This window comes from Geotrypetes seraphini, chromosome 6 (assembly GCF_902459505.1).
Source record: "Geotrypetes seraphini chromosome 6, aGeoSer1.1, whole genome shotgun sequence".
Taxonomy (NCBI): Eukaryota; Metazoa; Chordata; class Amphibia; order Gymnophiona; family Dermophiidae; genus Geotrypetes; species Geotrypetes seraphini.
Window position 1 is genome coordinate 192889945 of NC_047089.1, and position 14995 is coordinate 192904939.

The following is a 14995-nucleotide window of genomic DNA, read 5'->3' on the forward strand; positions in this document are numbered from 1 at the left end:
AGTGTGGTCTCCAGAATTGAACACAGTACTCCAAGTGAGGCCTCACCATGGATCTGTACAATGGCATGATGACCTCAGGTCTCCTGCTGACAAAACCTCTACGAATACAACCCATCATTTGTCTTGCCCTGGAGGAAGCTTTCTCCACCTGATTGGCAGCCTTCATGTCATCACTAATGATCACCCTTAGATCACGTTCTGCCGTTGTCGTAACCAAGGTCTCACCATTTAGTGCATAAGTTCTGCGCGGGTTTCTCTTGCCCAGATGCATTACCTTGCATTTTTTAGCATTGAAGCCCAGCTGCCAAGTCGTCGACCATCGTTCCAGAAGTAGTAGGTCCTATGTCATAGGATCAGGTAACAAGCTTTTGCCTACTATGTTGCAAATTTTGGCATCGTTGGCGAACAGTGATACCTTTCCTCTAAGTCCTTGCGTCATATCTCTTATGAATAAGTTGAATAAAATCGGGCCCAAGACCGAGCCCTGCGGTACTCCACTGAGCACGTCCAACGTTTCTGATGGGGTACCGTTCACCACCACCCTCTGTAGTCTACCACTCAGCCAATCCCCAACCCATGTAGTTAGTGTCTCCCAATCCTGACGATTTCAGCTTGTTCAATAACCTTCGGTGTGGGACGCTATCAAATGCTTTACTGAAGTCCAAATATACCACGTCCAGTGACTCTCCGGCATCCAGTTGTCTAGTAACCCAGTCAAAAAAGCTAATAAGATTGGATTGGCAGGATCTACCCTGGGTGAACCCGTGTTGGTGGGGATCACGTAGGTTTTCCTCATCTAGGATTGTGTCAAGATTCCGTTTGATCAGTGTTTCCATGAGCTTACACACTATTGACGTGAGACTCACTGGTCTGTAGTTAGCTGTCTCTGTCCTGCAGCCCTTTTTGTGGAGTGGGATTACGTTGGCGGTTTTCCAGTCCAAGGGGACTTTTCCTGTGCATAGGGAAAGATTGAAAAGCACAGATAATGGTTCCGCCAGCACAGATAATGATGTTCTTGTTCTTCCACCCTCCTGTAGGCCTCTTCAATGAACTCCTTGAGCTCCCTGACTTGTTCCTTGATGTGCCTCTCTCTCTCTCTCTGGGTCTTCAGCTGTCCTGAGTGGGTCTTCCGTGATGTAAAATCCCTCCAGTTCTTGAATCCTGTACTTCATGCGACTAACCTCCTTCTTCAAGCTTTTCAGGTCCTGATACCGACTGCATACATACGACTGCCTCCCGGAGAAGAGGTAATTGTACATATGGCAGTCCGTGCAGTACACTGGGAAGCTCATCCTCTGGATTCCCTCTGCTTCCATTGCTGTCTGCCTGTTTGAAGTACTCACTATTAATGTACCGGTGCCTTTTGCTTGTGTGTGTGTGCTCTCTTCTGTACCTGCTTCTTCCGTGTGTGTGTGTGTGTTCCTTCTATGTCTGCCTCCCCCTTACCTTCTGTGCCTGTGTGTGTGTGCTCCTTTTGTGCCTGCCTCCCCCTTACCTTCTATGCCTGCCGCTTCCTTGCCTTGCTGCCTTTTGCTTGTGTGTGCTGTCCTGCTTGTGTGTGCTGTCTTGGCTTTACTTTACCTTACCTGTGTGTGTGTGCTCCTTTTGTGCCTGCCTCCCCCTTACCTTCTGTGCCTGCCGCTTCCTTGCCTTGCTACCTTTTGCTTGTGTGTGCTGTCTTTGCTATACCTTACCTTCCTTGTGTGCGTGCGTTCCTTCTGTGCCTGTCTCCCCTTTACCTTCTGTGCCTGCCACTTCCTTACCTTGCTGGCTTTCTCTGGTGTCCTAGGTTGTGGTGACTTGGCCCTTCGCTAAGGCGAGTGCCTTTGCCGCTCGCCTTCACCAAGCACCGAACGGCTGAGCACCGTTGGCCCCTCCCCTTTTAAGGAGGAGCTTCTCTGGATGATGTTGGGGGTGGGTGGAGCTAATTCTTGCCGCTGCCCCAGTCGATCCTGCCTCCGCTCGCTCCTGTTTTCCCCTCCGGTTTGTCTTTCTCCACTTCTTTCTCTGCTCCTCCGCTTGCCTCCTGTGTCACTTCTCTTCCTCTCTGCCTTGTACAGAGCCGAACGGCTGAGTGTTGTTGGCCCCTCCCCTTTTAAGGGGGAGCTACTCTGGATGACGTCGGGGGTGGGCGAAGCTAACTCTCGCCGCTGCCCCAGTCGATCCTGTCTCCGCACGCTCCTGTTTTCCCCTCCGGTTTGTTTTTCTCCGCTCCTCCGCTCTCCTCTGGTCTAAGTCAAAACGTATAAGTGCTGACTAGGCAACCTGCCTAAAGTTTTGGTTATACCTACTGTACGACTATGTCTAGTCGGCCCACCTCCCGTGCTTTCCCCTCCTCTAAAAACCCCTCTTTTTACTCTATGCATTTAGAGGCAGGGGAAAAGCCTAAGCTGGTTTTAGATACATCTAAAACCATCTTTGGTTATGTGTACTTAGACGATCAGGCTTTTTGATCGTCCAAGTACCCATTTAGGCCACTGTTTAGACTTTTTTTTAATTATGATCCCCATAGGGATTTTATGAGTATCGGAACATTTACACTAAAAATCTCTAGCGCCATTTAGTAGAAGGAGCCCTTACTTTTAAAATATTTCCCTCTTTACTTCTGTTTAGGTATATATAGGTAAAAAATATTTTGGTTTGCTTTTAGATCATTTTTGATTTATATTATGATATTTGGATTTTTTTCCGTTTGTCTATATGATTTTTAAGTCTATAGAATTCAATCACATAAAATTTGGAGATTTAATGTATAAAAAGCTGATTGAGTGTTTATTCAGTGACGGGATAATCAAACGCCAGACACCAGCGCACCGACAAGACAGCGCTGACAATTTGGCGCAAGAAAGAAGCGCGCCGTGGAAAAACTTTGTTTTAAAGAGCTCCGACGGGGTGTGTGGAGGGGGAACCCCCCCCCCCACTTTACTGTATCGTGTTTGTGAACACTATGCAGTAAAGTGTGGGGGTTCCCCACTCACACCCCGCTTCGGAGCTCTTTAAAATTAAGTTTTTCCACGGCACGCTTCTTTCTTGCGCCGAATTGTCAGCGTTGGATTGTCGGCGTGCTGGTGTCTGCTGCGCAATAGACTATGAACCGTTTATTCTTTATGCACATAAAATTTTCTGAAACAAAATCAGTCACTGAATTGTCTTCCTTACTTCTGTCCCTTTCTCTGCCATGTCTCTCTCTCTTCACTCATTCCTATCTCCTCACTCATTCCTAACAAGTTCTACTGTCAGTATTTATACCCTGTTTCTCACTGTTTTCATAAGAGCAATAACTTTCAAAACCTTGCCTCCTTTCTAAATATGGAGTGTGTATTTATTTATTCATTTTTTAACTGAAGCCTTAGCCCTATACGAGGCCTGGACAGGGAAAATAATTGCAGTATATATTCTTTCTGGTTTTCTGTTTACTAGTTATTTCACATTTTCTATCTTACAGCAGCCAAAGTTGCATCACCGATATGTTTCAGTCAAGGCAATACCATTGGGGACAGGTTTGGCAACTGTGGTTATGAAAATAAAAAATACAAGAAATGTCACATCAAGTAAGTTTAAATAATTTGGAAACATGGAATGTAATTATTTATTATAGTGTGAGACTTCTGAATAGAGAATGACACAGTAATAAAATTCATCACCGTTCTCGTCCCCACAGATAATCGCAGGAAACAATCCCGTGGAATTCTATAGTGTCTATCTCAACCTCAGTCCTTCTACACCAGTATTCTTCAATGCAAGGCTTATGGGTCAGTGGTTGTGCCCATTCATACTCTGATTCTATGCTCTCTCCTTAAAAAGTGACATGAAGATTGTTTTCCGCGATTATCCACAGGGACGGGAACGTGATGAATTTTATCACCATGTCATTCTTTACTTCTGAATATACTAAAAACTTCAGCATACTAATTGGCAGTTATCAAGGCAATACCTTACATGCAAATTATCTGTTCTGAGCAAATATATTGATAAGAATATTGAGCATGTTTTATAGTAAACACTTTTTCCAGATACATTTGTTATCATTATTTCAATATTTGCATGGCATTCTAATTGAGGGTTCCTTATAGTAATGGTTTCACAATGTATTAAATGAGTAGATAGAAGACAAAGGGCTCCTTTTATCAAGCCGCGCTAGCGGTTTAACCTGCGTAATAGCGTGCGCTAAACCACCGGCCGCGCTAGCCGCTATAGCTTCCTCTTGAGCAAGTGGTAGTTTGTAGCTAGTGCAGGGGTTAACGTGTGATGAAAAGTCACGAGCGTTAACCCCACTAGCGCAGCTTGATAAAAGGAGCCCAAAGTCAAATCAGCTACAAATTGGCTCAGGCTAGGTAACAGTTTAGACAAGAAGAAAGAAAAGGAAGTATCTTGGGAGCTTATATAATTGACATGTCTTGTTTCATTTGAAGACCAGAGTCAAAAAATCGATTTGACATGTAAATAACAAGAATGAAATCAGAATAGAAGGAGAGAAGAAATTGTATTGATTACTAAGAAGATAGTGAAGAAGCTTCTAAAATGATGCAAAAATAATCATTCAGTTAATTTTCAAGTTAATATTTAAAATGTGGTCAATGTCCCCTTCATTTCATAACAGGTTGCTTAAAGTTACATCCCAGTTGTCATGCAGATTTATAGAATAGTTTTATTCACATGGGTAAGTGTACACTTAAGGCATGTAAATGGTAGCAGTGCGCCTAAACACTTATCTAAAATTACACACTCAACTTGCATAGTGTACTACTGTATAATTGTTAGAGGGGCATTCATATGAGTGAAGCATGAGAGGGCCAAAGGCAGGGGTACCATTTATGTAGGAAACTTAAGGAATGTTGTTCGTGTGTGTAAATGTCACATTTAGGTCCTAGAATCTATGCAAACCATAGACATATCATGAATGTTAGCGCCTTGGCTGGGGGGTTGCTTCTGTTCTTTCTTTGAACAACTAAAACTTTGCAGATTGCGCTTCATCGGTACATTTAGCCCTCTGACATTTAAAGAAAGCAATTTCAAATCACCCATATCTCTACATGTATCGCTGTAAGACTACAATACAATCCTCACAGTGATCAAAGTGCCCAAAATATCCCTCTTGCCCTCCCATTCCACCAAATACCCCTCTCCCACTCCCTACCCGTTCTAACCACAAAAGAAAGCACATTTATAGATGCACTCTCTTTACTCAAAGGAGGGAAGGGCCCTTCCCTATGTGCGCCCCCCCCACCACCACCACCGATTATATAGTCCACCCAACATGGTGAAGGCCCAATACAAAACCCCTCAAGTGAATAGCACAAAACACAGAACAGCTCTAAATTGCAACTCAAAAGCTCAACCCATCAAAATTATAATCACTCCCCAACAAGGGAGTCCTGCTGACTCCTATAAAAAGCCAAAAAACTGTACCAAAAATATATAAATGGATACCAATATACGTATCAATACAACTATGAAAAATTGGTATCTAACATGAAAATCACTCCTGGAATGCCCCTGGGGATAATACACGTGTGTATAAGAGTGTGAATACACCCTAACTCAAATGAAAAAAACCTTAATTAAATTGAATTAAATGGATCAAAGGGATCAATCAGTACGGGCCCGATGCCCTTATTTCAACCATTGGCCCCAGGCGGAGTTTATACAGTGATAAACACTTAGAAATAAATCTAAATAAACCCAGCCTCGTACATCACATTGTCCCTTTGAAACCTACAAAAACATTAAAAAATCCACACATGAAACAAGACTACTAAAATCCCCAGGTGCAGACCTCAGAAGAGAAAGTCATGAGACAAAAAATCTCCCTGAAACCTCCCTTACAAAAAACAAAATGTGAAAAATAAAAAATGAAAAATGAAAATCCAAAATCTAACAAAAAATTATTATGAATGCTACCAAAAAATTCAAAAAGTGAAAGAAAAATCCTCAATACATATAAACAAAAAAATATATTTCAAAAAGTGAAACTCAAACGTGACAAGATAAAAAAATGTGCAAACATGTACTTAGCTCTGCAATTCCACATCGAGATGAACTTCCGAGATATCCAATGACGGCTCTGTAATGTTCTTTGTTTGAAAAGTCCCGCTCGTCTAAAGCGTATTCATTAAAGAGATAAAGTTGTCAATACAATTCTCTTAAGTTCTCATTCAGTTCACTCGCCAGCAATGCGGTGCAAAGTTCATGAAGGTAAAGTTCCAATCAGAAAAGCTATTCAATAAAAGTCCATAAAGCTTTTCACTCACTCCATACACAATCATAAGTTTCACTCATTCTGCTCACTCGACAGGTCCTGTTTCAATTTCCTCATCAGGAGGGAGCAAAAGATTTAGTTAAATGACTGAAGAATTTGTCAAAAACACCACAATCTCAAATATAGAGACCGAAATGACTCTTGGCAGCGGCACAAAGAACATTACAGAGCCGTCATTGGATATCTCGGAAGTTCATCTCGATGTGGAATTGCAGAGCTAAGTACATGTTTGCACATTTTTTTATCTTGTCACGTTTGAGTTTCACTTTTTGAAATATATTTTTTTGTTTATATGTATTGAGGATTTTTCTTTCACTTTTTGAATTTTTTGGTAGCATTCATAATAATTTTTTGTTAGATTTTGGATTTTCATTTTTCATTTTTTATTTTTCACATTTTGTTTTTTGTAAGGGAGGTTTCAGGGAGATTTTTTGTCTCATGACTTTCTCTTCTGAGGTCTGCACCTGGGGATTTTAGTAGTCTTGTTTCATGTGTGGATTTTTTAATGTTTTTGTAGGTTTCAAAGGGACAATGTGATGTACGAGGCTGGGTTTATTTAGATTTATTTCTAAGTGTTTATCACTGTATAAACTCCGCCTGGGGCCAATGGTTGAAATAAGGGCATCGGGCCCTTACTGATTGATCCCTTTGATCCATTTAATTCAATTTAATTAAGGTTTTTTTCATTTGAGTTAGGGTGTATTCACACTCTTATACACACGTGTATTATCCCCAGGGGCATTCCAGGAGTGATTTTCATGTTAGATACCAATTTTTCATAGTTGTCCTATAAAAAGCAACAGTGTTTTGTAACTCAGTTCAAAATGGTTAGGTCCCCTCCAAGAGATCCCTTCAGATACCAATATTAAGATTATGCTCCTGGTCCAGAGACTGATGTTTGAAGCGGCCACCATCCCGCCGGGTGTGCTGCCAATGTGGCTGAGGAAGTAAAGGTCTGCGTAAACGACCACCCAATAGCTTATCTTGATGTTGCTGGGAGGGCTCCATAAACTGAATCCCAGAAAAGATCTGTGCGGCTTCCGACAGAGACCGCACGGTACGCAAGAAGCCCTCCAGAAAAAAAAGGAGAACAAATGGGTATTTTATATTCTTTTCAGTAAGTTGGCAGAGCAAAGGTTTCATCTCCGCTCTACAACACAATGTCACCGAAGAAAGGTCTTGATAAATTTCAAACTCCATAGTGTCCCATTTGAGCATAGATAATGATTGGACTTTCTGCATGATAGCTTCTTTAACCTTGAAATCTTTAAAGCAAACTACAATATCTCTCGGTTTATTACCCTGTGGCGCAGCCAGGGCCCGATGAGCAAGTTCAATATGTATGTCCGCTACAGGCCAGGGTTCTGGATCCTCTGCAAATAGTATAACCACTATCTGTTGTACCACCTTCTCACAGTCAGTATAGTCCGCTGATTCTGGGATGCCAGGGATCCTAAGATTGGCCCGCTGGCTTCTATTCTCGAGATCCTCAAGTTTGTCATATACATAAGTATGTTTTTCCTGAAGGTTCTTATATTGCATGTCTACCAGGGCAAGGGCATCATGCTGTTCATCCAGTTGTATGCCATATCACCCACACACGTTCCAAGTTCTGCTATTTTGCTGCAGAGATCCACCACAACTGCAGTAAATTCACCTCTGAGTCCCTTCATCTCATTCCGTATTTCGCAGAACAGCACTCATACCTCAGCAAGTGGGTCTGGCAATACCAGAGCAGAATCCTCCCCAGCGGCAGGCTCCACATCTTGCAGCTGTAGAGAATCATTTCCACCCTTTGGCGCCATCTTTACCGCTTCAGTTGTAGCGGGCCAAAGGCAAAATCCTGCAGCATTTTGCGAGCTAAGTGAGCCATATGTCTAGAGGCGCACTTCGAAGTACTCCCAGTATAGTTCCAGTAAGTTATGGGCTAAAATTGCTAATTTGTGAGGGGAATTGATATAAATATTAAGTGAAGCACGCGGAGCTGAGCAGTCAACCATCCATCTAGCTCGGTGACATGACTTCTCCCCCCCCCCACCTCAAACACTTTAAAATCATAAGTGATCGAGGCTTGTGCGGTTAAGGCAGAGCTTACAGGAATGGGGCAGGGACAGCAACATCGATAAAACTCACGGGGAAGGGACAGGTCTCACACTCCTCACCAGTGTTGCTGAAAGAGAAAAATACTATCTAGGCACTGAAGTACTTCCCATTCTGCAACGGATTAATGTCAGAATATCCAGAAGTACCTCCCAATGTTCTTCTCGACATCATAGTCGATACACATCCCTGTCCATCTCAAAGTCACCCTGTCTCTAAGACAGGGCATTGAAGAATATGACTGACTTGTCATTCTTCCTCTGAATGTCCAGAGCTCTCAGCTGATAAATCATTTGGAATTTCTTTAGACCCATCACCTCCACCACCTCACAGGAGATCACCACCAGAATATCTCATTTACAAAGTTTATTCACAGTTGGGTCAAGCCCTTCCAATCAAGATGGAGTCAGAGTCTGAATCCAAGGCAGAACTCTGATGCATTAAACTACAAACAGATACCAAAAGATTGTCTAAAGAAGGGATGTCCAGACTTTTGGCTTCCATGGGCTGCACTGGAAGAAAAAAATTTGTCTGGGGCCGCACTAACACTAGCTGATGAGTAAATAAAAGGTCGAGCAGGTCCCAAATTTGCAATCACTAATATAGAAGACATTAAAGGGACACTGTGGAGAGGAACCCAAAAAAGCAGTAATATTTATTCTGATTGAGCGATCCTTCACTTGTGCCGCTGACAGCGGGAGCAGCCACAGGCTTCCACATCCCCGCTCTGATGAGCAGGGATGCGCGTTCCTGGTTCTCCCATTCACTTCTATTACAGCTATGGTGAGCCTCTTCAGAGGCCTGCCTCATTAGAATGGGGATGCTGAAGCATCTGTCAGTGGCGCACATGGAGGATCACTCAATCAGGGTAAATATTACTGCTTTTTTGAGCCTCCCACTTTGAGATTAGGCTTCCTCAAAATGAACATATTCCTTGCTGTAACTGGTAGGGATCCTCAAGCCTCACCAATTGATGGCCAACCCCTCCCCCTCCAGCTTCCCAAGTTCTGTAGCTGGCAGCAATACTGAAGAGCTGCTGTTGCCTTCCCTCCTCCCTGCCCCCACTCCCACCCCTTGGCTTTCATGCATGCATGAAAGCAGTGGCAGGTTGAGGATATTGCCATTAGCTGCAAAGTTTGGAGATTTCTGGTTGCCAGACTGGAGGAAGATGTCTTCAGTTGACAGGGCTTGGGAATCCCCACTAGTTCAAGTATTTATAAATTGTGCTGAGGCAGAGAGAATCTTTGGTGCCTATCCACTAATTTTGGGCTTAAGTCCCTACCCCAAATCAGCTGTATATGACTACGTCACTGAATACAAAAATAATTGTGATGCACATATCCCAAAACTAACATATTCTAGTTAATAAATTCAAAATAAAACAATTTTTTCTACCTTGTTGTCTGGACATTTTGTTTTTTCATCATCTTGGTCCCAGTTTCTCTTTCTGCTTTTTGTCTATCTTCAACTAATTCTCTTTCCAGTGTCTGCTGTCCATTTTTTTCTCCTCTTCTCTCTTGTTCCATTCCCTCCTTATGCCTGTCTCCAACATATTGATTTTCCCTTTCAGCTCTCTTTACTTTTTTTTTCTTTTTTGCTTCTGTCCACTCAAATTTTACCCTCTTTCTCACCCTTCTTCTTTTTAAATTTTTAGCTACCTCTCAATTCTCCATCTTCTCTCAGTCCCTAGCTCTCCCATTTCCCATCTCACTTCTTTCCCAACCTCCTATTTCCTTCTGTCTACTCCTCATTACCACATTTTTACCACTGTACTCTCACTCATCTTGTCATCTCTCTTTTGACTTCATCCACATGGCTCATCACTTTCTGAATCCCCCTCCCTATCTCCACTGGTCAGGCTATATCTCTCTGTCCCTTTCTCTCTATCCCCTAGCATCTTCTTATCCCAGCTCTCTTCCCTCCTGCCCTCCCATGAGTCCATCCTTCCTCCTCTCTCCCCATGGTCCAACATTTTGCTCCCTCTTCTGTTTTTCTTCCTCCCTCCCCCCTTAATGTTGAACAATTAAATGGAGAAAGAAAAAAGAGAGATGCTGCATCTCTTTCTCTGCCTTCCATCCCCAGGTCTAACATTTCTCCCTCCCTCCCATCCCCAAATCCAACTTCTCTCCCTTTCTCTTTCCAACTCCCCCCCCCCCTCCTCATCTCTCCCCTGCCTGCCTCTCTCTCCTGGGTCCACCATTTCTTCCTTTCTCTTCCCAACAGTTCTCCTTCCAAGTATCTCTTTCCCTCTTCCTCCACACCACCCCAGGTCTAATTTCTCTCCCTTCAGACCATTGCCCACCATAGCTCTCTCTGTCCTCTGCTTCTGGCCCCATAAGCTTTCCCCCCATGCCAAATCTGGCACTGTTTTTAATACTCTCCCCCTTTGTACTTAAAAAAAACAGTTAGTTCAGGAGGCTTCCTCAGCCCAGCATGTTCTCCCCCTTCTCTCTGCACCCAAAATGTTCTCTACCTTCTCTCTACGCTAGTCCAATGTCACCCTCCCCTTCTATGAAAAATCTGCCTGCCTCAGCAGTGATTTAGCAACGTTGTAAGTGACTCGCCTTCCTGCTTTCCGTCTGCCGTGGTCTCTTCAATGACACAACTTCCTGTTTCCACCCGGGTGGACTGCGGCAGACGGAAAGCAGGAAGGGGAGCCAAGGGCAACTTTGCTAAATTGCTGCTGAGGCCGGCAGATTTTTCAGCGTGATAGGTGAGGACAACATTGGACCAGCGCAGAGAGAAGGGGGAAGACATGCTGGGCCAAAGGGACCACTCGGAGCCATGGGTGATTGTCCATGAGAAGGGGAAGCTCCTGGACCTTAACTCCAAGGCCAGGAGCACCAGCCAGGCTACACAAAATACCTTACCGGGCCGCAAGTTGGACACCTATGGTCTAAAGCTTCCTTTTCATAACCTAATGAAGGATACCATGTTTAAGAATTGGGAAGCACCACTATTGGTTCCTGTTGCTACAAGGAAATAAAATTCTTTATACAAGTTTAGAGAATCAGGGTGTAAGATGTATTCTGTATTGGACACCGGTGCGTGATTGACATGCAATCAGCGGACACTTCTTAGACAGACGCTGAGACCGGCATCCATAGAGAGTCAGGCCCACTGTGTACTAACTGGCTAACACACTGTTAACAAGAGAGCACTGTACCTCCTATCTAAATGCCAACACACAACCTGCATTAAAAAATATGGGAACATCCTGATGTTTTGGGCTTGCTGCTCATTAAAATTCAATGTTATTGCACGTTAAGTCTAAAACAATCCATTTTAGGAGGGCCTTTTGATTTTGTAGAGTTTGTGTTTTCTCTATATTGTGAATGTTTTATTGTTAACTACCTGGAAAGGTTGTGGTAGGTGTGCTATAAATGTTTTAAATAAATTGCTTGCTTATGTCCCAACAGGGTTAGATTGTAGGTCAATGACTGTATAAATTTCTTATTACAAATTGTTACTGTAGGCTGAAAATTTTCAAATTGTATCTACCTGTTTCTCCCTTTTCTTTTTCAGTGATGTCATGTGTGGGCAAACAAAGTGTAATAATGTAACTATAATACGCATCCCAGAAAGTCATACCTCTATAATTCAGTATCTTGCTAAAGATACTTGGTGTTGGGGTCTGGATTATCATGTGCACATGTCAGTTCCTGATGCTGGACTGAGGCCAAATGGTGCAAAATGTGGTAAAAAGAAGGTAATTAGTGTGAGGCTAATTTTTACTCTTTATTAAAAGGCTTAAATATTTCACTCTATTAACTAAATGTGATAGCTTTCCAGAATTATTGTGCATTTTATCATTTAAATACAATCTGGTCAATAATTCAAAGCTATTTCAGTAGGCAGGGAAAGCCCCTGTTCACTTAATTATCTGGGGCTGTCCAGTCACTAATATTCAGAAGCACTTAACCTGGCATTGCTGCTGAATATTGGCTCTCACAGGTCCCAAAAAAAGTGTGCAGGTCAGGGGCAGTACAAGGTGTGGCATTATTTGAAGTGAAACTGATAAAAGAGCTACACCCCAACCCCAGAGTAGTACGCAAAACATGAATGTGTTAGAATTTTCTCTCAGCTTCTGATCAGTACATCTGGCCTTTTCCTTAAAAAAAGTTTTTCTTATGGAAGAATAAGAATTTAAAGAAAATGCATTTAAAACTGTTTTACTAAAAATTAGGATTGATAATTATACTTGATAATTATTTATAGAAGGTAGTTCTGTTGTGGAGTACATTCAAGGAATTGTACATCTTTTATGATGATCCTGCTATCTAAGACCCGCTTTTACTAAGGTAATAAGCATGGGCCAATTCAGCAACCGCACCAAAGCCCTTCAAATCCTTATGAGTTTTGCTGTGGTTGCCACACAGCACTCAATAACACCACTTACTAAAAAGGGGCCTAAATAATTTTGTTTCAATTATTATATATTTTTTTAGATATTTGTCATCTAAAATTAAACATGGCCAAGGCTAAACTCCTTATCTTTCCTCCTAAACCTGCCTCTTCTCTTCCTCTGTTCTCTATTTCTCTGGATAATATTCTTATCCTCCCGATCTCATCGGCTTACAACCTCAAGGTCATCTTTGACTCATCTCTTTCCTTCTTTTCACATAACCAACAGACCGTCAAAACCTGCCGTTTTTTCCTCTAAAATGTCGCTAAAATCTAGCCTTTCTTTCTGAGCATGCTGCAAAGGCCCTCATCCACGCTGTCATCATCTCTTACCTATACTACTACAACTTGCTTTTCACAGGTCTTTTGCAAAACCATTTCTCTCCCCTTCAGCCTCTGCTGCCTTGGATGTTTCTGCTGTGGAGCTCAAGTAGAGGTGGTATTGAATATATTCACTTAGGATAGTAAGAACATCTCCTTGGGGTATAAAATCTCTTAGTTGGCGGAGGTTTAGAGGCTTTTGAAGATGATAGAGTGGTCATAGAATCCTCATGTGTTTTACTTTTTGAGTTGCTTCCTCAATTTTGTCACCAAAGAGATCATCTCCCAAACAGGGAATGTTGGCTAACTTCTCTTGGACATTAGCGTCGAGGTTGTAGATAAGGAGCCATGCCTATCTCCTCATGGCAATAGAAACTGCCATGGTTCTAGATGTAACATCAAAGGCATTGAAGACAGATTTTGCCATATATTTCCTGGTTTCAAAGAGGTCATGTACAATGTTTTGAAGAGTCCAAAGATCCAGAGGGAATTATTGCTCAAATGCAGGTAAATTTGCAGGAGAGACTTCATATAGAAAGTCATATAAAAGTTATAACTTAGGATTCTACTTGTTAATATAGAGCTTTGGAAGATTCTATGGCCAAATCTATCCAGGTTTTTCCCTTCTTCACCTGGCAGATTGCTGGCATAAGTCCTAAAACTATTAGACCTTTTCAGTGCTGACCCAACTAGAAGGAACTGATGTTGAAGTTGTGGTCTGTTAAACCCTGGACAGAATTGGACTTGGTAGAGAGTGTCAAGTTTCCTAGGAGCTACTGGAGTTAATAGAGGCATCTCCCAATTTTTAAACATAGCTTCCCTCATCAAGTTGTGAAATGGTAACTTGAGACAGTCCTTTGGCCATTCTTCATAATCTAAGGCATCCATAAGTTTAATCCTGGGTTCAGCCTCAGATCCCATTTTGATTGGTAAAACATTGCCCATTAGTCTTATAAATCTGGTAAAAGATAGACTTTTCCGGTGGTGGTCTCCTTCAAAGAGGAGAAGGGTCTGAAGGGATACTATAAGAGTCTGGATACAAAAATTACTTCCTGATAGTTTTGCAACAAATTTAGCCGTGCCTCAGAGCCCGTATCATCCAGCACAAAATTATTGATAATTTGTGGCAAGTCAACGGCTTAGGTCTCAATCATTGGCATCAGGCTATATAAGTTATTAATTATTTTTGATATTTTCTAACTTTTTTTGGATTTTTTGTCTTTTTATCAAAATATTCATGTAGACATTAAGAGATAGTGCAAAACTTCAAAGCACTTATCTATACATATAAACATTAAGAGATAGTGCAAAACTTCAAAAGCACTTATCTTTTTTGTGGAGCACTGTGAATCCCAACGAGGCCACCGTTTCACCCACCGTGGCTTCGTCAGGGGATCAAATGACAGTGCCTAAAACATAATAAATTAGTTAGCTTTAAACTGTTATAACATCCTATCAAATGCAAAAAATTTTTTGAAGCAAACTCAATTGAGCAACTTACGGAACACTTTTAACTTGGCTCCTCGCATTTGTACTGCTTACTGCAAATGGCGGCAACCCGTGGGAACGCCGAGAATTTAAACTTATTTTAATGACCTGTCGGAACTCACGTGATTTACGTGGACCACGCACAAAACGTGCTGAATATACACCTTTGAAGGGAACCAGGTGATACAACGTTAAACAACAAAAAAAAAATTTTTTGTCTTCAGCCAAAAAAGGCCGAATCAAAAGATGTAAATGGAAAATAGTGTTGAGCAAATAGCGAAATGATGTTCTAGATCATGACCAAAAAACAATAAATCAATAATAGCTTGACCACTCTATTTTGTCATTTAACCCATTAGGGTGCACAGTTTGTAGAGTAAAAATCCAGAATGTTTCACGTCTTTTCAAAATCAGGTTTCTATC

General features: G+C 42.0%; 1 protein-coding gene across 1 annotated transcript in view; it reads left to right on the forward strand.

The window, feature by feature from the left end:
* The window catches only part of LOC117363105 (disintegrin and metalloproteinase domain-containing protein 9-like), a 301668-nt gene that overhangs the window by 137533 nt on the left and 149140 nt on the right, over positions 1–14995 (forward strand). The window contains exons 5-6 of the mRNA XM_033950405.1: positions 3446–3551; positions 11885–12068. Coding sequence (XP_033806296.1) covers positions 3446–3551; positions 11885–12068 — 290 coding nt within the window. The remainder of the gene's footprint in view (positions 1–3445; positions 3552–11884; positions 12069–14995) is intronic.